The sequence below is a fragment of the Lynx canadensis genome, chromosome B3, assembly GCF_007474595.2.
Source record: "Lynx canadensis isolate LIC74 chromosome B3, mLynCan4.pri.v2, whole genome shotgun sequence".
NCBI lineage: Eukaryota > Metazoa > Chordata > Mammalia > Carnivora > Felidae > Lynx > Lynx canadensis.
Window position 1 is genome coordinate 73,640,357 of NC_044308.2, and position 21,633 is coordinate 73,661,989.

At 43.6% G+C, this 21,633-nt stretch overlaps 1 protein-coding gene across 2 annotated transcripts in view; it reads right to left on the bottom strand.

Moving 5' to 3' along the window:
* SLC7A8 (solute carrier family 7 member 8) overlaps positions 1 to 20,919 on the bottom strand; it is a 52,384-nt gene extending 31,465 nt beyond the window's left edge. The window contains exons 1-3 of one of the 2 annotated variants that reach the window (XM_030318715.1): positions 19,995 to 20,919; positions 4,219 to 4,423; positions 3,159 to 3,310 (exon numbers count right to left, since the gene is read on the bottom strand). In XM_030318715.1, the coding sequence (XP_030174575.1) occupies positions 3,159 to 3,310; positions 4,219 to 4,423; positions 19,995 to 20,154 (517 nt within the window). In that variant the 5' untranslated portion in view covers positions 20,155 to 20,919. The remainder of the gene's footprint in view (positions 1 to 3,158; positions 3,311 to 4,218; positions 4,424 to 19,994) is intronic. The other variant, XM_030318716.1, reaches the window with a different exon arrangement.
* Positions 20,920 to 21,633: the final 714 nt, after the last annotated feature.

The following is a 21,633-nucleotide window of genomic DNA, read 5'->3' on the forward strand; positions in this document are numbered from 1 at the left end:
TACAGTGGGTTAGGCCTGTCATCAGTATACCAAAATGACACAGCAGAAAGCAGAACTTTTAATTTCAGTACATTCAGACCATCCCAAACTTTCTACTGATTCTCTCAAAAACCTGACTAGACTGGGCCACTCTTGGCTCTACTGCCAAAGAACACTGGGCCTATTTTTACACAGCTGGCTTGCCTGGCACCTGCAAAGAGGACAGGGTGCTGGAATAAAAGATAATAGCATTTAAGGAAAGTAGCATCCATCAAGCCTTCTGGACAGTTGGTTCCTTTTTCACTGAATACCTTAAGAGATGATTAGAGGGCCTATAGAAGTGGATTCCAAAAACAGAAGAAAAAAAAAGTATTCAACAAACCGGAAAACAGAACTTTCTTTGCACAGACTCAAAGCAGCTGGTAGCATCTGGTGAGAAAATGTGAGTGTGTGGCTATGTCTGCACGTACACCCCTGCCGGGAGAGGGGTCATGGGCTCCACATGGCCTTCACATTTGGGAAGAAGTGGGTAGCACAAGGGGTTAGGTAAGGAGCTATTTTCCATTTCTGCCAAAAGAAATAAGGAGAAATAAGTTTGGGTTTTAGATTTTTCTGCTTATGAAGGTGAAAAAGTACTTGAATACCTAGCTCAAGGACAATGAAAAATTCCTGTCTCTGGAGAACAAGATTGACCAATGTTAAGTTGGAGATAATCTCCCTGCAGTTCTACTTAGGAGGCAGAGGACAGGTCAGATAAGCTTTATTGAACCTTTAATGGCAGGAGTTAGGAGAGGAGAGGACTTTGTCATTTTGTCATCAGAGTTTCTAAATTCCTCCTTGGCTTGGTGCTAGCAGCGTCCAGTTGAGGAGTGGGCTGTGGAGGGGACAATGCACAACTGTCTTTCCAGAGCTGGGCTATAGGCAGGAGATAACCTTGTCTGACCTGAGGGGGTATCTATGGGGCTATACAACTGCAGAGGGTCTTGGCACAAGGGATCAGCTACCCTTGGCAGTTTGGGGGAAGGCAAAGGAGGCTGTGGGGTCAGCTGCCAAGGCAACTCCACTGTGTGGCCTGGTTTTTCTCTGCGGGGACAGAGTGACCAGTCTCATGGTTGTCAATTTCTTGTTGGAGAGTAAGGGTGGCCTCCTGTCTGAGATACTTTAGCAGTATCAGCAGGAAAAAGGAAGCCGAGGCTGTGTGCACGAGACACTGAAATAGCAGTGGCCAGCACTTATGTGGTCCTCCTTCCTACCTCCATTAACCTGTCTGATAGCAGAAATAGCAACTCTTCCTGCATTCCCACGCCACCTTCCCCCTCCCTACACTTCTCCCAGCTCTGGATCCAGCTAGCAAGCAAGGACTGAATGACCACCCTCAGTGACTACGTGACCCTGTGCTAAGAACATTTATTATCTCATGCAATCCTTACAACCATGACCTCCTGTGCAGGCAGGATTACAACCTCCATCTCACAGCAGGGTGGGGTGGGGAACTTTGCCAAGCACTTGCCACAATTAGAAAGTGGTGCAGAGATGCAGCCTCAGGCAACCTGGTTCTGGAGTCCACATTCCTTTGCCTCTAGGGCCATGAGCAGGCCTGACCAAGCACAGGGAATATACCCCAAATAAGTATCTTGGCCCCATAGTACCACCTGCTTGGATGGTAGGGGTCTCTCCTAGAGCTGTATACCACTGCCAAAGAGGGCATGCTTGCCAAGGAGACTACCCCTGTGAGAGGCCTCGGGGTGGGCAAGTGACCCCTCCTCTTCTTTCCCACCAGCCTGACAGAGGGAAAACATCAAGATCTGGGAAAAAGTGTGGCCCAGATGGTCACTGCCGTCAGCTAAGTGTATGTGTGTTGAAAGGTACGAGAAGGCAGGGATCATGTTAATTCCAAAAAGTGGAGCCTGGAAAAAATCCAAATATTTTCTTTAAAAATTAGTTTTTGGTTAAAATATATAAAATATCTCAATCTATTGAGATCCCTGAGACTTCCTAAAAATATGAGTTGCAGAATTTCTCTACACAAATCTCTAACCTATTCCAGCTCACAAACATCTTTCCTTCTTCTCTGAATTTTTAAAAAATGTTTATTTTTGAGAGAGAGAGAGAGAACAGGGTGGGGGCAGAGAGAAAGGAAGACAGAGGATCTGAAGCAAACTCTGGGGCTTGAACTCACGAACTCATGAACCATGAGATCATGACCTGAGCAGCAGTCAGACACTTAATGGACTGAGCCACCCGAGCACCCCTGCCCCTTCTCTGAAATTTTACTGAAACTGAATCCTTACTACAGAATCTGTTTCTGCGGCTCTTCTCCCCAGTTAGGTAGAAAGCATATTAAGTGTAGAGACCATAGACAATGCACTTATTTTCTCCCAACTCACAGCTTTATACTCTCCTCCCAAAGAGTTTTAAGCTGTGAACTGGCAGATTGAGGTAGAGATGGATGAAGCCAGAAAAAAAATCTTCCTACAAGCATCAGGGAGCCTCCACAGTGTATGTGCTGGAAAGAGAAGGAATTAGGAGATCTGGGCTCCACTCAGGGCCTGCCACCTTGAGTATTCATTTGCCTGGCTCTTGTACTTACCTGCTCTAGGAAAGTGATAATATTGGCCCCGCTTACCTCATGGATTTGTCATGAGGCTCAGATCAGATAATATAGGTGAAAGTGCTGTGTATGATGTAAAGAACCTTGCTGGTGAAAATTACTGTGCCCCTGAGCAGCTATTTACGTTTCTCCTTCTTCTTCTTCTTCTTTTTTTTTTTTTTGAAAATTTTTTAATGTGAGAGACACACACACACACACAGAACATGAGTGAGGGAGGGGCAGAGAGAGATGAAGACACAGAATCTGAAGGAGGCTCCAGGCTTTGAGCTGTCAGCACAGCCCGACGCAGGGCTCGAACTCACGAGCTATGAGATCATGACCTGAGCCGGTCAGATGCTCAACCGACTGAGCCACCCCAGGCACCCTAGTTTCTTCTTTTTTAACACCAGATAATTATATGCATAATCAATTCATCCAAGGCACACATGTTGGAAAAGTAATGGGGGGGGGGCGTGGAAATAAAGGAGGGAAGGAAAGAAAGAGGGAGAGGAAGGAGAATCAGAGACAAGCGGACCACCAGGAAGGCCAAAAGAGGCCGTCCTAGGAGCAAGGCCCAGATGGCACTTACATAAGCAGATGGCAGCCAGGAGTCGAAGGCCAGACTCTGGGGGGAAGCAGGTGGGGAAGAGAGGCTGCAGCACATAGTTGGAGAAGGTGAGGGCGATGACAGCCTGGTTGGTGGGGTAGATCACCAGCACCGCAATCCAAAGCCTCAGGAACCTGAAGGGGGAACAGGACAGAACTTGACCCAAGACAGCCACAGAGACTCCCACCCCAATGACATGCATGGCAGGGATTCAGGAGTCATCAAAAGAAACCTGGGCAAGTCACTGGGCAGTAGAGGTGGGTGGGCTAAAGGGGTACGTTTCCTTTTCATTTTCAGGGATGCTGAGGACCCCAACCCCTGCTCAATGAGACAGTTGGCCCTCTGCAATGACAATAAAGTGGTTTGACGACGAGGAGCTAAGTGTCTGCTAGTGCGAACACATGTCTCGGCATTCTTCTCTCTCCCCTCTCCTTTTATCATCTCTTCTCTGAGCCCTGGCTCCTAGAATCCAGTGGTGGAAAATAAAATAGGCAACCTGAGAATTCTGACAGCCAGGACATGCTTAGGGTGTGGCCACTTTAAGCAACTGCCAGGGGCGGCACTGAGTGGGGGCATGAGGAGAAAGTGCCCTCCACATTCTTGGCCCCCTGGTAAGGGTTCAGCTCCTCAGTAGCAGGGCTGCAGAAGCTGAGGAAATTCAAGATCAGGGGCTGACTCTGCTGGGAGGCCTCATCCTTGATAGTGTGAGAAGAGGGTACCCCATTTCTTAGGTGGTCACTCTAATTTGTAAAACAAAAGGGCTTTGTTTTGTGATGTGCTTTCTCTGTGAGTCTATGGTCAGAGTTGTCATAAAGCCCAATTTGTTACCACTCATAGAATCTTGCCCACTGAAATCAACAAAGAGGTAAAAACTACAACCTGGTTCTTCTGCCATCCTCAGAAGAATCAAGGGGACACACAGCTACATTAGTGACCATGACAGGGAAGCAAAAGAGGAATCCTATTCTTTAGCTCTCCTAGGCACACTGGAAACCACTGGCCTTGGCTTCTAGACAACACAGGCCTTTGTGGGTCCTCTTACCCAGCTAGTCCTCCAAAGATGTCCTTGACGTAGGAGTAGTCACCTCCAGATTTGGGGATGGTGACACCAAGCTCAGCATAGCACAGGGCTCCCACAGCTGTGATGAGACCAGTCACAATCCAGACAATGAGAGCAAGGCCCACAGAGCCGGCGTTCTCCAGCACACCTTTTGGCGAGACGAAGATCCCAGAGCCAATGATGTTCCCTGCAGGAGGCACCAAGGTTGTCAGGGAAGACAGTGGAGTCAGCACAATTGGCAAGACCGGCATTTGCAGCAGTGGTCTCATCTCTGGTTTGATCCTAAAATGCCTTTGGAACACACCTTCAGGCAGGCGTGTCTAGTAATAATTTACATGTCTCCTTTGGTCCTCAGGATACCCCTATGGAGTCAGATATAATTTTATCCATTTTACAGAGGAGGAAACTGAGTCTCAGAGATATCAAGTGCATTGTCCAAGTCTACATGGTAGCAAGTAGTGGCTCAGGTATTGAACTTTAAGACCCTCTTACTGGGCTACTCGAGGCAACAGAAATCTTAAGACTAACTGGAAACGGCAGGACTGGAAAAGCAATCTATTCCCAGAGACAATCTGCAGGGTAGAAAGCTTCAAAAATGAGCCTAAGGGCCATAAATTTTGTATAGATTGTGGTCATACCCCATGCCTGGGGTTTTTTAAGACCCAGGAGCATCGATAGCACTTCTAGAGGCTGGCTTTTACCCCAGACATGACAGCCCCACCCTTGGTAAGAAATATGAAATAACCCTATAAAAACAGTCCTAGTAGCTTGGAAGTGGTTTGTAGGAGTGCAATACGTGCAAAGGTTCAGCACTATATTCTTCCAAAGGTCGTTCCCCTCCATTGTTTCATGCGACCCTCACAAAAACCTTACGAAATTCAGGAAGAAGAGGAAGAATAGGTATTTCTCTCTTTATTTTACAAAAAGGCTAAGACATCGAGGGGTTAAGTGACTTTTTCCAAATTCCACGGCTACTGATGGGTAAAATTGGATCTAGAAGCCAGTCTCCTGATGCTTAATCCAGTGCATTTTCCACTAATCTATTTCTGCTTCTGTGTGCAGAAAGGCCAGCTTTCTCCTGAGAGGTGAGACGGGTAGCAAGGACTGAATAGTTGGCTACTGGGATGTGTATATTGGGCAGGGGAGGAACAGATGGGTGGGGGGAGCTCCTGACATGCTCCATCCCAAGCTTTCCTCTACTTCTTGTGATTCAAGGTGATCAGGGTGCACTGCACAGGTTCTTTGAAAGAAAGCTCTTTGAGGGCTGAGGGAAGAATCAGAGACTAAGTGAATGCAGGTAGAAAATCAGAACTGGAGTATTATGAGGCCAGCTTGGTTTGACAATGTTCTGAGGACATCTGAAACTCCCACCACCTCTCTTAGGGGGTTTGGAACCATATCTGGGCTGAACAAGATGCAGAGTATGAGATTTTACATTCAACTTTCAAAAACGACTTTCAGATCTCAACCACAACTCAACCTCAGTCCAGTCCTGGAACTTTCACATCTAAACCAAAATTCATGCATCTGGTTATTTCAGTGAAAGGGAACATTCTATTTCAGTGAATAGTCACATTCTAAAAATAATACATCTTTGGGGCCCCTGGGTGGCTCCGTCGGTTGAGCATCTGACTTCAGCTCAGGTCATGATCTCACAGTTCATGAGTTCGAGCCCCACATCAGGTTCTGTGCTGACAGCTCAGAGCCTGGAGCCTGCTTCGGATTCTGTGTCTCGCTCTCTCTCTCTGCCCCTCCCCCGTTCATGCTCTCTGTCTCGAAAATAAATAAACATTAAAACAAATTTTTTTTAAATAATACATCTTATTCCTCTTGGATAAAGAATGCTTTTCACACTAAAAAATTGCAGCTTCAGATGACTAATGGGAGAGGAAAGGGGTCTAGGCAGGTATGACAGCAGCAACCGTGAGACTGATATACAGCGTCTGCAGCTAGATTCAGATGGTAAGGAAGCACATTTGTCTCAAACTTGCCTTGCTTCTGTGCAGATAGTCTATCCCAACAGAACCGGGCTAAATATACAGATGAAGCTAAAAGAAGTAACAATCCCTTATGTTCAGCTTTGTGATCTAAACATCAGGCAAAGAGAGATAGAAAAATGAGATTTTGGGCCCCATTAGTTCTTAAAGACTTTTCCTTTTCTTGTACATTTACTTAAAGTCCTACGTGATAGGAACAGCCTCCCTCTCTCCTCCACCAGTCTCCATATGTGTTTTGCACGAAGGTTAGGCTAGTGGAGGCTAGAAGGCCTTCTGGTAGTGTGCTAAGACTCAGAACACAGTTACCCTAGCAAGTGACCCTTAAGTTGCCAAACGTAACGTGCTCCTGTCCCCTGAAAGACACCAAGTGCCGGGAGTTGAGAACAAGGGATGGGGTTGCTAACAATGCTGAAAAGTGATAGTAAACTCCTTGCCTAGCAGGAATTTATCAGAAAAGTAATTTGTAGGGCATTTCAAAGCCAGCCAAGAGGAGAGTAATACAGCTAGAGTTATAAAACTAGTTCAAGGGGTTAGAAAAATAATCAATACAGGAGAAAAACAAGGTTTGACTTTGGTCTTTAAGGTGCTGGAAAGGAATGGGTAGGTGTTTCTCAGAGCCAGGAATGGCTGTCACAAGGAGGAAGTGGGAGTGAACGTTATCAAAGAGATTCCGTCTTCTCAGGAATTAAGTGTCAATGTTCCACCAAGGATTCTTGGAAAACAAATACTGCAGTGGGGATCTGTAAGCATTTCTGTTCTCCAGCCTTTGTTCTGGCATTTCCAGAGTGTGTGCTCCTTTTCTCATTCCAGAGGCAGGCAGCTGCTGGAAAATGGGATGTGCAACACCAACAGCCCTTTGCGAGTCTGATCACTTAACTGTGTCTCCTTATTCTTGGATAACATATCCTTCTGTGGAGCTGCTGAGGTGATGGTGAGGGTCATAATGGGTTGACATTGGGACAAGAGTCTTTACTTTATAAAAATTTGACTCTACCCCCTGCCCTGAAATCTTAACTTTGACCAAACTAAAATTACAAAGATATAAGCTTAAAAAAAAAAAAATTATGCTAGCCAAAACAGAGTGCTAGAGAACAGGAAGAAGAAGAATGTCTCTCTGATTCTAGGAAGCCGCTACCTAGAAAACCAGAATCAGATAACTTTTCCTCCACCTTAGTGGCCTCTGGAGCTTCTGCAGGGGAAGGAATGTTACACAGAGCTGTGTTCTGAAGCTGAAAGAACATTCACATTACATTTAGTCAAGAGTAATGCCTACTATTTACTGCATCCTCTCACTTGTAAAGTGTCACACAGTAGACACTCCATAAATGTTTACTGAATGAATGATGTCAGACATTCATCTAGAACTTATGTCCACAGAACAATTTAATGTACACGTTTCTTTGGAACCTCCAAATCCTGTAAAGTAGGTCAATTGTGTTTTTTAGGCAAATGAGTAAAGCAACCCACTTCTTTCACTGCTGAAGAGAGTGATCTGGCTATTATTACTGTCTCCAATTTATAGGGGAAGAAAATAGGGCAACTATTACTCCCATTTTCCAAATGGGAAAAAATGAGAGAGGTATTACTATCCCTATTTTATGGATGAAGAAACTGAGACCCAGAGAGGTAGTTATTTGCCTAAATCACAGAGTAGGTTAGTAGTAACTGGATTAGAACCTAAATCTTCTGTCACACAGCCTCAAGCTTTTCCCAGGAAATAGTCAGCTTTACTAAGATGATACTTATTAAGATAAGATGCTTATTAAGGAATTAGAACACAGATCTGATTCCTTCTTTCTACTGTACCACCTTCGATGGTGATTTACAAAGTGTTCACATCCATTACTTTATTTGATTCTCAGAACTACTTTCTTAGGTGCACAGGGCAGGTACTATCATTTATATTTACCTTTGCTAAGACTGAGTTTTAGAGAGGCGAGGAGACTTGACCAAAGTCACATATTGCATAGGCAGCAAGGACTGCATAAGCAGTCCAAGTCCTTGGACTCCCAGCCTGGGTTTCCTCCACTATTCTACAGGGCCTCTCCTCTAGAAATTGCAAAATAGAGACTTTAACTGGAGGGCTTTTACACTTGGACCCTGTCCAAATGTGTTTTTTCTGGAGTGGCTTTGAAAAAGGAGAAGTGGAGGGGCGCCTGGGTGGCTCAGTTGGTTGAGCGTCTGACTTCAGCTCAGGTCACGATCTCGCAGTCCGTGGGTTCAAGCTCTGCGTCAGGCTCTGGGCTGATGGCTCAGAGCCTGGAGCCTGCTCCCGATTCTGTGTCTCCCTCTCTCTCTCTGCCCCTCCCCTGTTCATGCTCTGTCTCTCTCTGTCTCAAAAATAAATAAACGTAAAAAAAAAATTAAAAAAAGAAAAAGGAGAAGTGAGAAAGGTCTTTTCTATCTTGACTATGGACCTTTCTTGATGAGAGGTTGAAAGAAAGTTGATTACTGTAGGGATGCTTTTCTCCATTGTTTTACTCTTAGACTCATTGTCTATAAAACCATTTAAGAATGAGATGCCCATTCATCTGGTATAGCCAAGGTTTCAATCCTTCCTTTCATCCATCCCAATTAGTAATATAATCACCTTATCATATAGATCTTCTTTGGTAAAAAATGAGTCCTAGGATGCCTGGACAATGAGGCCCAACTTGGCTTCTTCTGTCAAAGAAAAGCCAAGCAAACCACTCCAGGTTATATCAGTGGGCAAGTCTTCACCAGAAAAAAATTTGGAATTAAGAAAATCCACATTTGCCATGTATAACTTGATTTCCCCACTTGTGGGCCAATGTTCATGTGACTCCTATTAAGGCCTTACTCACATCCAGGCCTGTCCACACTAGAATGCTGTAGGCATCAAAGAAGTTCCTACGGCATGGAATTACAGACTTCTAATGCCCAACAGACCCTCTAATCCAAAAGCTTTTGGCCTTCCTTAATAGCTCATGCTAGTCTTAGAGTCTAATCAGAGATCCTCTTAGGGCTTGGAGGTTCTGTCCATTTCTATAATGTTTAGAGAAAGCCAGGTGAACTTTCTTTATGCTTCTTCCTTAAACTGGCTGAGAAGATCTCAGGATTTTCAGGACTGGGGGAAGTGTGGAAGCAGGATCTGGTATATTGGGGGCCTTGATCCTCATGGCAGGAAGCTCACCATGTTTCCTACCCTGTATAGACTTTCCCATTAGGACCATACAAATAGTTACATCAGGGTGACAACAGGTCAAGACTGACATGTGCCCTGCAGAGTTGCTGTCTCTGGCAGAATAAACATGTGGAAGGTGCTGCAGGACTCTGCTGTTTTGGATTCCTTACTGAAAAATGAAAAGGGCGGAAGGCTCAGAATTGGGGGAACCATTGATTCCTTGCTTTGCCACTCACAAGTTGTGTGACCTGAATTTTTCTGACAGCCCTTTCCTTTACCTGCTGAATGGGAATAATTGTTCCTGCCCTGACTACCTCACAAGGTTGTTATGGGAATCAAGGGAGGTCACATATGAAAAAAAAAAAAAAGGAGGGTGGAGGTCATGTATGTGTGGGAGCACTTTATAGTCTGTAAAATGCTAGCAAATATAAGGAATTGCTAGGATTTATAGCAGTAGAGATAGAGTCTATATCTAGAAGAATCCAATGGGCTTGCTTTGGAAGCTTGGCTCCAAAACAGCGCTGTAGAGCCAGGACCATGAAGCATTCTCTGAGTCATTTGTCTGCCTGTCTAGGTATAATTTTTAGATGCTGTAAGTGGGCGGCCAGCAGGTAATTGCATCTCAAAAAGTATTTATTGAGCACCCACTCTGTACATGCTTGCTTTAAAAGGTAATTGGGAAGCACTTGTTCACACATGGATTTTTAATGACAAGACGGAGCCAACCACCACCCACCAGCCCCTGAAAAGCATAGCATCCTGGCTTGAAGGGCTATGAGTGCTGCATCCTCACATATGCCCACTAACATTCACATCTGACCTCCAGCATCTCCCTGTCTTGTTGGGGAAGAAGGCACTAGCAGAGACAGGTTTTTTCTACAACAGTGGTTCTCATCCAGGGGCAATTTTGCACCATGTCCCCCAGCCCCAGGGGACAGTTGGCAATGACTAGAGACACTCTTGATTGTTACAACTGGGGGAGGGGGTGCTATGGCATCTAGTGAGTAGAGGCCATGGCTGATGTTAAGCATTCATCCTTCAATACATGTGACAGCCCCCCACAACCAAAAAGTGTCTGGCCCAGAAGGTAACAGTGCTGACGTTGAGAAACACTGTTCTAACTTCAAGCCTCATTGTCATTATCTGGCTAATCCCTAAAATCCCTTTTAGATTGGAACTTGGATGATTTTTTTTTATGCCAAGCACAAACATTTACTGTTCATGGGAATAACCCAATTTTAAGCTAAAGAATATTTTGTTGTAGTAAAAGACATATAACATTATATTTACCATCTTAACCATTTTTAAGTGTACAGTTCAGGGGTGCCTGGGTGGCTCAATTGGTTAAGTGTCAGACTTTGGCTCAGGTCATGATCTCGCGGTCCGTGAGTTCAAGCCCTGTGAGTTGGGCTCTGTGCTGACTGTTCAGAGCCTGGAGCCTGCTTCAGATTCTGTGTCTCCCTCTCTCTCTGACCCTCCCCCATTCATGCTCTGTCTCTCTCTGTCTCAAAAATAAATAAACGTTAAAAAAAAAAAGAATCTGAAGATGGTACCTTCTTGATAAAAAAAAAATGTACAGTTCAGTAGCATTAAGTATATTTACATTGTTGGGAAATATCTCCAGTGGATGATTTGTTTTTATTTATTTATTTTTTTAAACTTTATTTATTTTTTTTTTTCAACGTTTATTTATTTTTGGGACAGAGAGAGACAGAGCATGAACGGGAGAGGGGCAGAGAGAGAGGGAGACACAGAATCGGAAACAGGCTCCAGGCTCTGAGCCATCAGCCCAGAGCCCGACGCGGGGCTCGAACTCACGGACCGCGAGATCGTGACCTGGCTGAAGTCGGACGCTTAACCGACTGCGCCACCCAGGCGCCCCTGGATGATTTGTTTTTAATTGGCTGCTATTATTCAACAAATACTTTCTAAGCATTTGCCATGTGCCAGGCTGAATACTCAGGGATGTGAAAATGAGTAACACTGAGTCTTTACCCTCAAGGAAGTGTATGAAGTGAGGGCATGTAAGTGGACATGGAGCTGACAACAACTGTGCTGTATGACAGGATACCAAGGATGGAAAGGCCCACCAGCGTGGGCCACACACAACAAGCTTCCTGGAAGAGGGGAAGTACAAGATGGATGCTGATGAGTAAGAAGACTCAAATCAGCAGAGAGGAAGGGGAAAGCGTTGGCTGGTTGATAAGCAGGTCAGGTTTGAACTGAGTTGGCCAGTTCTTCTCTTGCCTGATCAGTCCAATTTAAATTTCTTTCTTTCTATTTTTATTTGAGAGAGAGAGAGAGAGGGAGGGAGGGAGAGAAAGCAAGCAGGAACTGGAGGAGTGGCAGAGGGAGAGAGAGAGAGAGAGAGAGAGAGAGAGAGAGAGAGAGATTGAGAGAGAGAGTGAATCCCAAGCAGGCTCCATGCTGAGTGTGGAGCCTGACTCGGGGCTTGATCCCATGACCCTGGGATCATGACCTGAGCTGAAATCAAGAGTTGGAGAGTTGGATGCTCAACTAAATGAGCCACCCAGGCACCTCCCAACCTAAATTTCTGAACCAGAATTAATGAGTGCGTGTCAGGGGACTGGAGGTGGGAGGGGAAGTAAGGGTAGTGGTGGAGGAGGAGGAGCTCAAGGAGAGAAAGAAACTAATATTTATTGAATATATATCATAGGATACCAGCTTTGTTTTAATACTTCACAAAAAACTTCTGTTCTACAGGTAAGTAAACTGATAATTAACTTGTTGCAGGTTATGAAGCTTATAAATAGGCAAGCATCTTGCAAACCTAAGACTCTCTTCAAAGCCCCTCCACTTCTGCTACATCATTTATGCTTCTTCCCTTTCAACAACACTCTGATACAAATCATGGACAAATTCATTATACCCCTTCTACTACAGCATCAGGATCTACTTAACAAATGATTCCTTATCTCTAAGGCAACATGACCTGTGTGTATTAGCTGCTTTCTAAATACTCTATGCAGAATTGTACTCTAAAGAAGCAGCTAAAGCATTTATGCATTTCATAGATATACAAACAGGTACCTTTAAAATCTACATACAGATGAAAAAAGTATACTGATAATTCTGCAGCAAGGGTACCCTCTCTGGATAATCCACCTTCACACATGAAGCGTGGTGTGAGGTTGCCTGGAACATCTTCTGGCATATTGTGAAACCATCTCCCCAGAAGTGACGTCAGTGCTAATGCTGAGGATATTTAAGGTAGGGAGCAAACCAATGGGAATACTTGTGACTGTGACAAAGAATGAGGGATGAGATGTAATCAACAAAGCTTCTTAGCTCAAACTTCATTCATTCTATAAATAAAATAGCTTAAAATAAACCTGAAGCATAATTTTGCTTCTTAGAAATAAAATTGACCAGTGCTCAGCACATGATCCAGCATATAATATGCTCGGTGAGTGCTGAATGTTAAAATATGGACGAGTCTCGGGGCGCCTGGGTGGCGCAGTTGGTTAAGTGTCCAACTTCAGCCAGGTCACGATCTCGCGGTCCGTGGGTTCGAGCCCCGCATCAGGCTCTGGGCTGATGGCTCAGAGACTGGAGCCTGTTTCCGATTCTGTGTCTCCCTCTCTCTCTGCCCCTCCCCTGTTCATGCTCTGTCTCTCTCTGTCCCAAAAATAAATAAACGTTGAAAAAAAAATTTTTTTAAAAATATGGACGAGTCTCAAATCCTATAACCAGCAGCTCCCATTTCTGTCCCCAGCAGCAACCTGCAGTTTATCATTTCCAGATCTCCAGAGAGAAGCAACTCAGGGCGCCTCATCCGTAGGCGTGTTCTGGGAGGGGAGCAAGCATAGTCTTTCTTGCTCTATATGCTCAGCCAAGAGTTAAAGATTGCAAAGGAACAATTCCTAGTTCCCTGGGCTCTACATCGTTGTTATTTTGGGGGTTCAGAATATATTCTCGGGATTATTTGCTCATGCCTGCTTTTTTGACACTCCCTCATCACCCCAAACATTAACAACAAAACAAGAGCAACGAAAGAATCTCCTGAGGCATTTCTTTATAGGCAGCTGTGATGCTGGATTAACCCTCAGAAGAAAGCCAAAAACCCTGGTAACCAGGCAATTTGAGAAACCCCAATCTGTATGCCCCTTACCTCCACACCACTTTAATAAGCTGTTTTAATTCAGAAAAGATATATATATGGTGCCAGCCTGTCCCAGAAGGTCATTTGATCTGGGTACAGGGTATTTTTGATGCTGTTGTTTTTCTAAATAAGATGAGCTATTTGGTTTTGTTTCTTGGACATACTTTTTTACCTTCTGGGTTCCTATTTTCTTTTCCTGATCCCAAGAGTCTCTTGCTAGTCACTCAATCTGCATAACTCTGCTCTTTGGGAGAACATATTATAGTCCTGCCAGTAGCAGCCTCAACCAGATTGCTCCTTGAGCTCCGTGTTTCCTGGAGGCAGGAAGCATGCAACAGGATCCCTGTCCCCAGCTGCCCCATGTTACATGCTGTGGAGAGCTTTGGTTAAGCCCAATGGCTTCAGAGTTCAATGACATGGGGGGAATCCTGGGTCTGTCATTGCCCACTTATTCATTCAAACCCTTCCTTTTTATGACAGTACTAATTACAAGGTATTAGAAGAGTATATTCATTTAAAACAATTTTTTTAATGTTTATTTATTATTGAGAGACAGAGAGAGACAGAGCATGAGCATGGGAGAGGCAGAGACAGGGGGAGAGGCAGAGACAGGGGGAGACACAGAATCTGAAGCAGGCTCCAGGCTCTGAGCTGCCAGCACAGAGCCCAACGTGGGGCTTGAACTCACAAACCGCGAGACCATGACCTGAGCTGAAGTTGGATGCCCAACCAACTGAGCCACCCAGGCGCCCCTAGAAGAGTATATTCATAAAGCACCGACCAAGATACTACTATCAGTGCATAGTAGTGCTCAGTAAATGGTAGCTACTGACTATTATTATTATTTTTTAAATATTTATTTATTTTTGAGAGACAGAGTGAGACAAAGTGAGACTGGGGGAGGGGCAGAGAGAGAGGGAGACACAGGATTGGAAACAGGCTCCAGGCTCTGAGCTGTCAGCACAGAGCCTGACGCGGGGCTCGAACCCACAGATTGTGAGACCATGACCTGAGCCGAAGTCGGACGCTCAACCGACTGAGCCACCCAGGCGCCCCGCTACTTACTATTATGATTACACTGCTGGGTAAGCCTTTTTCTACTAACCAAGATGTGTTTCTTTTGACAAGCCTCCTACTTGGCTTCTGTCTCAGAGTTTTCTCTGAGAACAATGAGTTTTAAACATGTTTGCATCCTGAATGAACCAAATTTTAATCCCTCCATGTTTTTTAAAAAAGTTGTAGTGCAAACTCAAGAAGAAATTTTCACACTCCAACCCTCTGTTTAACATCCAATAGACATTTGGGGGATTAGAAAGCTAATACATCATACTAGAGACTAAAATATAAAATCTTCTAATGTGGTATAAAACACATGGGTCTGAAAATCTTTTGGACTTGAAAATTTTCCAAATCAGCCTAGTGCCATTTTGATATGGTTATACAGATAGCCACACTTTTTTGTTGACAAATAGCCTTAAAAAAAAAAAAAATGTTTTCCCCCAGCCTTTTCAGTACCAGACATCCATGGTCTTTACTGGCTCTGATGCTCTGATGTCATAGTTATGGTCTTCCGTGGCCCATTCCCCCACCACACAATACACACTGGCCTTACTCCTTTTTCTCTCTGTTACTGATTAGAAATAAAGAATAGCTAAAAGCTTTGGCCCTGGAGTCAGACCATCTCAGTAATCGGTTGTGTGACCACTGGCAAATTACCTACCAGTTCTGTGACTCAATTCCCCATGTTTAAAAATAGAGGGGCGCCTGGGTGGCTCAGTGGGTTAAACATCCCACTTTAGCTCAGGTCATGATCTCTTGGTTCATGGGTTTGAGCCCCACATTGGGCTCTGTGCTGACAGCTCAGAGCCTGGAGCCTGCTTCAGATTCTGTGTCTCCCCGTCTTTCTGCCCCTCTCCCACTCGACACTGTCTATATTTCTCTCAAATATAAATTAACATTAACAAATTTTTTTTAATTAAAAAAATTGAGATAGTCATAATATCTACTTCCATGGGATTATGGTTAGGATTAAATAAGGTAATATGCATAAAAACTCATAGCACAGGAACTGTGGGCATTTAGTAAGAGCTCAATAAATACCACTCTTTTATCTTTACTCTTTCAAAGATTTTATTTTTAAGTAATCTCTACACCCAATGTGGGGTTTGAACCCACAATCCAAGATCAAGAGTTGCATGCTCCACCAACTGAGCAAGCCAGGAACCCCAATAAATACTATTTAAAAAAAATCTCAGGGGTGCCTGGGTGGCTTAGTCCATGGAGCATCTGATTCTTGATTTCAGTTCAGGTCACGACCTCATGGTTGTGAGATCAAGCCCCAGGGCGGGCTCCAGGCTGGGTGTGGAGCCTGATTAAGATTCTCTCTCTTTCCTTCTGCCCCTCCTCCATGTGTGCGTGCACTCTCTCTCTCTCAAAAAGAAAGAAAGAAAGAAGAAAAAGAAAGAAAGAGAAAAAGAAAAAGAAAAAGAAAAAAACCCATATATATATATATATATATATATATATATATATATATATACACACAAAGAGGGACCTCTGCCCAGGGTCTAAAGGAAAACACTCCTTTAGAACATAAAAGTAGAAATAGTAGAGAATAATGCTTAAAAGTTCAATTCAGAATTGGGACAAGCTCTAGGTTTGAATCTCGCCTTCAATACTTTTTAGCTATGTGATCTTCAACAAGTTGCTTATCCATCTGAGCCTCCATTTCCTTATCTGGAGAAAGAGATAAGTGCCTACCATGCCAGGTATGGTGAGGGATAAATAGGATAATGATGTTGGGTAACTGCACAAGTGTCTGGCGTATATTAAGTGCTTAATAATGATAGCTCTTGGGGATTCAGTCAGTGGAACGTGCGACTCTTGATTTTGAGGTTGTAGGTTTGAGCCCCATGTTGGATGGAGATAATTGCTTAAAAAGTAAAATCTAAAAAAAAAAAAAAAGATAGCTCTTAACAGTAACTTCTGTATCATTAGATGAATTTTGCTGCTGTGTCACACTCTCTTTAGATTTTGGGGGAACTACACATTCATAGTGAAATCTAAGTTCATCTGTTGTCACCAGATTTCCTTAGCCAAGTACATGGAGAACAATAGACTGGTTAGATTAAGGTAAAGGTGATATTAAAAATTAAAATGGCCTGGGATGCCTGGCTGGCTCAGCCAGTGGAGCATGCAATTCTTAATCTCAGGTTTGTGAGTTCAAGCTCCATGTTGAGTGTAGAGCTTACTTTAAAAAAAATTTTTTTTTTTTTAATGGCCCAACCTAATTGTCTATGTTGATGAAATTATTCCTTGCTTAAAGATTTTCAAGCCAGGTTCCCAACAGTCCTTCAGATAAACACTTCTTATTACTACTATATGCAGACCTTTCCCAAGAGCCAATAAAGTCCAACAATCATTTGAGTTATTGTTCCATATAGGGCTAAACACTAAAGATTCAGAGATGTAGAAGATACATTTTTTTTTTTTGTTTTTGCTCAAGGGAATAACAGTTTAGTTGTTAACGTTTTAAAGTTTCTTTTTTTTAATGTTTATTTATTTTTGAGACAGAGAGAGACAGAGCATGAACGGAGGAGGGTCAGAGAGAGAGGGAGACACAGAATCTGAAGCAGGCTCCAGGCTCTGAGCTGTCAGCACAGAGCCCGACGCGGGGCTCGAACTCATGGACCATGAGATCATGACCTGAGCCGAAGTCGGACGCTTAACCGAATGAGCCACCCAGCTGCCCCTAGTTGTCAATGTTTTACCTATGAAATCTCCTAGAATCATCTTCTCTATTCCATCTTTTCCAACATCCTCAAGATGTTTCTTAATCTAGTGCTGGATGAGACTTCTCTCCTTGTGCTTCCTACCATTCACCTAACTTTGACCTTATTCAGCTCTTACACAACTCAACTATTTCATTAATTTCATTATTTGTTTAATGTATATGAATGTCATCTCTCCAGTCAGATTATAAGTAACTCTAGGGCATGGGTTTCTATTAGTTCAGTCTACATTCTTGTAACACCTACCATTCTATTATTCCTACTTTAGATCATCAATGATGCTTGCTAATAAAATTTTATGAGCTTGTATGAAGTCAATTGGGTATGAGATAGTTGGATTTGGGGCAGATGTTACTTTCCCATACCATATCACCGGACTCACTTAGGAAATTTCTTTCCTCTTTTTGCCTTCTAATTTTCCTTCTTCCACAGTCTTGATGTTGAACACCAGATCACTGAATTCTGCATGGAAAAGGCCATTTCTATTTTTGCATTTGGTCTTGAAAAAACTTGAATCACTATCATCCACTCGGAAACCCCTCTAGAAGAGAATGGGGCTGCTGCTCAGCATATCTGCAATTCAACAGCCATGCAGGAGGGGAAGCAAGAAGAATTTTTTTTCCTGGAAGCAGATGTCCTTCTGACAAAAGCAGAAAAAATTTTGCCCCCATATAATCCTAGAGAAAATCTGTGTCTCACCCTAGTTTAAATGGAGCTAGAATAGTGCCTATTAACTCTACAAAGATTCTCACACTTTGGAAAAATATCCTGATTTCTCTGAAATCACCTATTTGGGATCTCCCTTTACCTTAGAGTTATTATTCTTGTCACTGTAATGTCAATGGGAATATTGGGACTATTTTCACACTGAAGCTCAATCTATGAGATTGTGGGTAAAGCAGTAGTAATATTTACCCAACTAAGATTGTATTTCTTCAACATTTAGAAACCTGTTGAAGAAAGAGACAAGAACAACCTCAGGATATAGAGAAATGTCCTCCACCCTTGAATACCTGCACATATACAGAGGTGGGTGAGCAAGGCTGAGGCAGGAAAGAGGTTTGATTGTGCTTGTGTGCATGTAGGTGTACACATCTGCATATGAATAAGAGGAGGAAAATGCTTAATCCTATCAGTCAAACTGGTGAAAGAGGTAACAGGCTCTGGGCTATTTATAGACCATAAATTGGCATGTGCTGTACGTATTGAGTACTTTGCTGATCTCATTTTTTGAGCAATTGAGATAAAGGAGAAGCAAAGAAAAGGTAATGAGAGATTCAGATCATGATTGTAATTTTCTAAAATAACATTACATTTCTTTTAACTGTAGATGCCTGGAAAACCTCCCAGAGTCAAGAGAATTAGATAGAATGGGATTCCATTTTGAAAACAGAGTGGAGATAACATGATCACCGAAGTCTGGGTGTAGAGGTGAAGAGGATTATCTGAATACTATACTGATTTTATTTGATTTCAAGGGCGTTCTCCAATGTCATTATTGCTCGGGTGCCAAAATGCCTCTGTGCATGTAATATGGGCTCATCCAGAGACACTGATTCATGGGCAGTAGGACAATAGGGCAATAAGGCAATAGAAAAAAGTTCAAAAGGAACTTTGGAGAGAGGACACAAACATATCTGGCCTGACCATCCCTCACCCCATTCTCTGGGAAGTCTGTAAAACCTTCGACCAAAAACAGAAGAAATGCTCACTCTCCGAAGTAATGAGCCATTGCCCATCCATCTCCAGGGCCTCTCTGGAAAGAGGAAGATGTGTTGTCTAGAGACAGAACCATATTTGGGACCCTCTGCCAAGCAGTGTGCGGTTAGGGGGTTGGAGTGGCCTATACTGGCACTCTCAGGAACACTCAGGCCCCCCAGCCTCAAAGTCAAAGTCTTCCAGCTGGGACCCATTTTAACCATCGGTTCCTCCTTGACTCCACGTTCTAGTCATTCTTTGAGAGCCTCATAAGGTCTTCCATGAATGTTAGGAGGTGGGCAGACTCACAGGCAACTAGAGAAACTGCAAACTGTCTGTTTACAGAGAGGCACAATCTGTCTCTCCCTTTCTCCATAATTTATTTCCTCATCTGTGAAATGGGAATAACAGCCCCATCACATCTACTTTACAAAGTGAAAGTGCTGCATAAGATGAAAAAAGCTATAGGAAGGCAAGGTATTATTAGCGCTGTTGTAGCCATTTTTATTATCCATTCCCTAGGCCCCCTATGTTTCATAGGACATAAAACAACCAAACATCTACTAAATATGTCTCAAGACAGTCCCCAACCTGCTAAAGAGATGGCTGCATGAAACCCTGTTAAAAATTCAGGTTCCCTAGCCCCACTTTAAGCCAACTGGATCAGAACCTTCAAGTGTGGAGCCAGAAGACTTGTATTTTCAACAAGCTCCCAGGCAATGCTGACCATCAGCCAGGTGTGTGAACCCTCTTTGCTCCATTCTATGAACAGTGGACAGAACTGCTCAGCCTGCTTTGAAGGAAGAGATGCAAGACATACACAGCTTCCTAGACCCTAGACCCATCAAATATGACCACTGGGGATGGGTTACAGCACAGGTGAATGACAATCCTTTTCTAAGGGAGTAGGAAGCAAAAATAGCACTTTAGAGGGGGCATAGGTTCCACAAGAGGACCACCAGAGAAGGGGAGGAGTGGTGGATGGGAAAGGAAATTGGACTCACCTACAATGATACCACAAGCACTGACCAATCCAATCTCTTTCTTCAGGGCTACTCCGCCCCCTCCAGAACCAGACTCCGGGGTGGTATCCGATTTGCTCCCACCTGGGTGGTTCTTTTCAGTGTTGTTTCGGTGCCTGGCTCCTTTTTCCATCTTTCCCATTGGATTTCAACCTCCGAAAGGTATCTCTCTTTCTAAATATGTGTGGGTGTAAATATATTTTAAGAGATTGTCTTTCAAATTGAAATGTCCTTTTCTGAAATAAGGACCACTCCTACCCTCTTAAAAAAGACTCAGGCAGATAAAAGAAAAAACTGAAAATCTTCCTATTCCGTATTGACACTTTCTTGTCACTCGTGCTTACAAACAAGGAAAGGGTTGTTAAAAGTGGGGGGAAAAGAGACATAGATATTTAAATATAAAAATAGAACTGTGCCAGCTACTCCAGCTGGAATTTTCCTGAAGGGGATGTAGATCTTCAGAGACCAGAATGGTTCTGCAATGTGTACCAGGCAGTGGCTTATTTTAGCCGCTTCAAAGAGCTAATCTGGGTTTCATTCAGCTCTGCCCCCAAGAAAACAAAGATTGTCTTTACCTCCCCTTAGCCTTTTCTTTTATGATGAAGATAAGAGTTTTCATTAACTGAAGGAAAAAAAGGCAGTCCTCAGTCCTCCGGTACTTTTTTCTCTTCCAGAAAAACAACTGTGGACCAGACCGGTTTGCTCTAGATCTTGTTTCCACCTGCTGTGGGTTTGTTTTCCCCTCCCTGTCTTCTGTCTTCCGCTTTCTCCAGATGTCCTCTTATGTCTCGTTTGTTTTCCTGTCCTTGTTTTCTTTCTTCCAAGCTCCGTCCTCACGGCACAGACTGCCCCATCTCTCTAGGTTACGGGAGAGTGGCCCTGGCACACACGAATGTGCTTCCCTTTTAGCATGGGGTTTTATAGGCTGAGCTAGCTCCGCCCCCATCTCCTCGGCTTCTCTCCATCCTCAGTCCGTCTCCTCCCTCCTCTTCAATTTAAATATTAGCACACAGCCCCCAAAGATCACCGAGAAGATGGATTAAAATATTCTGCTTTGTAATCGTCTCTCATTCTCCATCTTTCTCCTTGTGAGAAGTGGAAGTAAAATCCTTCCATGTCAACTGTTCTGGGAGAGATCATTAGCTGGTATAGCATTACAGGTCATACAGCATTTGTGAGCTTTATAAATAAGGGACCGGTTGTGCAGACACTTCCTCAGAAATACACAGGCGACTGTGCTAAAATATTTATATCTGGATCATTTGAGGATACAGGAGAGAAGGTTGTAGGGACCTTGTCTTCAAGTTTCTGAAAGTAGAAGGAAATGCGCGGCTGGGGGAGGGGAATGGAAAGAATTAAGAATAATGGAAAAGAGGTTCATTTAGTAGAATTGTGAGCTGTGAAGAGCATAGGTGAAACAGAATCACCAGGAAGAGGTAGTAGCCTTACTGTTCACAGCTCTATTCTGTGTTAGCTAAGGCAGGATGAAAATGACTCCCTCTCTGGACCCAGGAAAGAATGACACAAAATCTAGTAGGATGGAGCCTTTCACAGCTTCTAGTATTTTTTGCATGCATAAATTATCTGAAAGACAGCTCGGGGAAGGAATGAAGAGCTATCA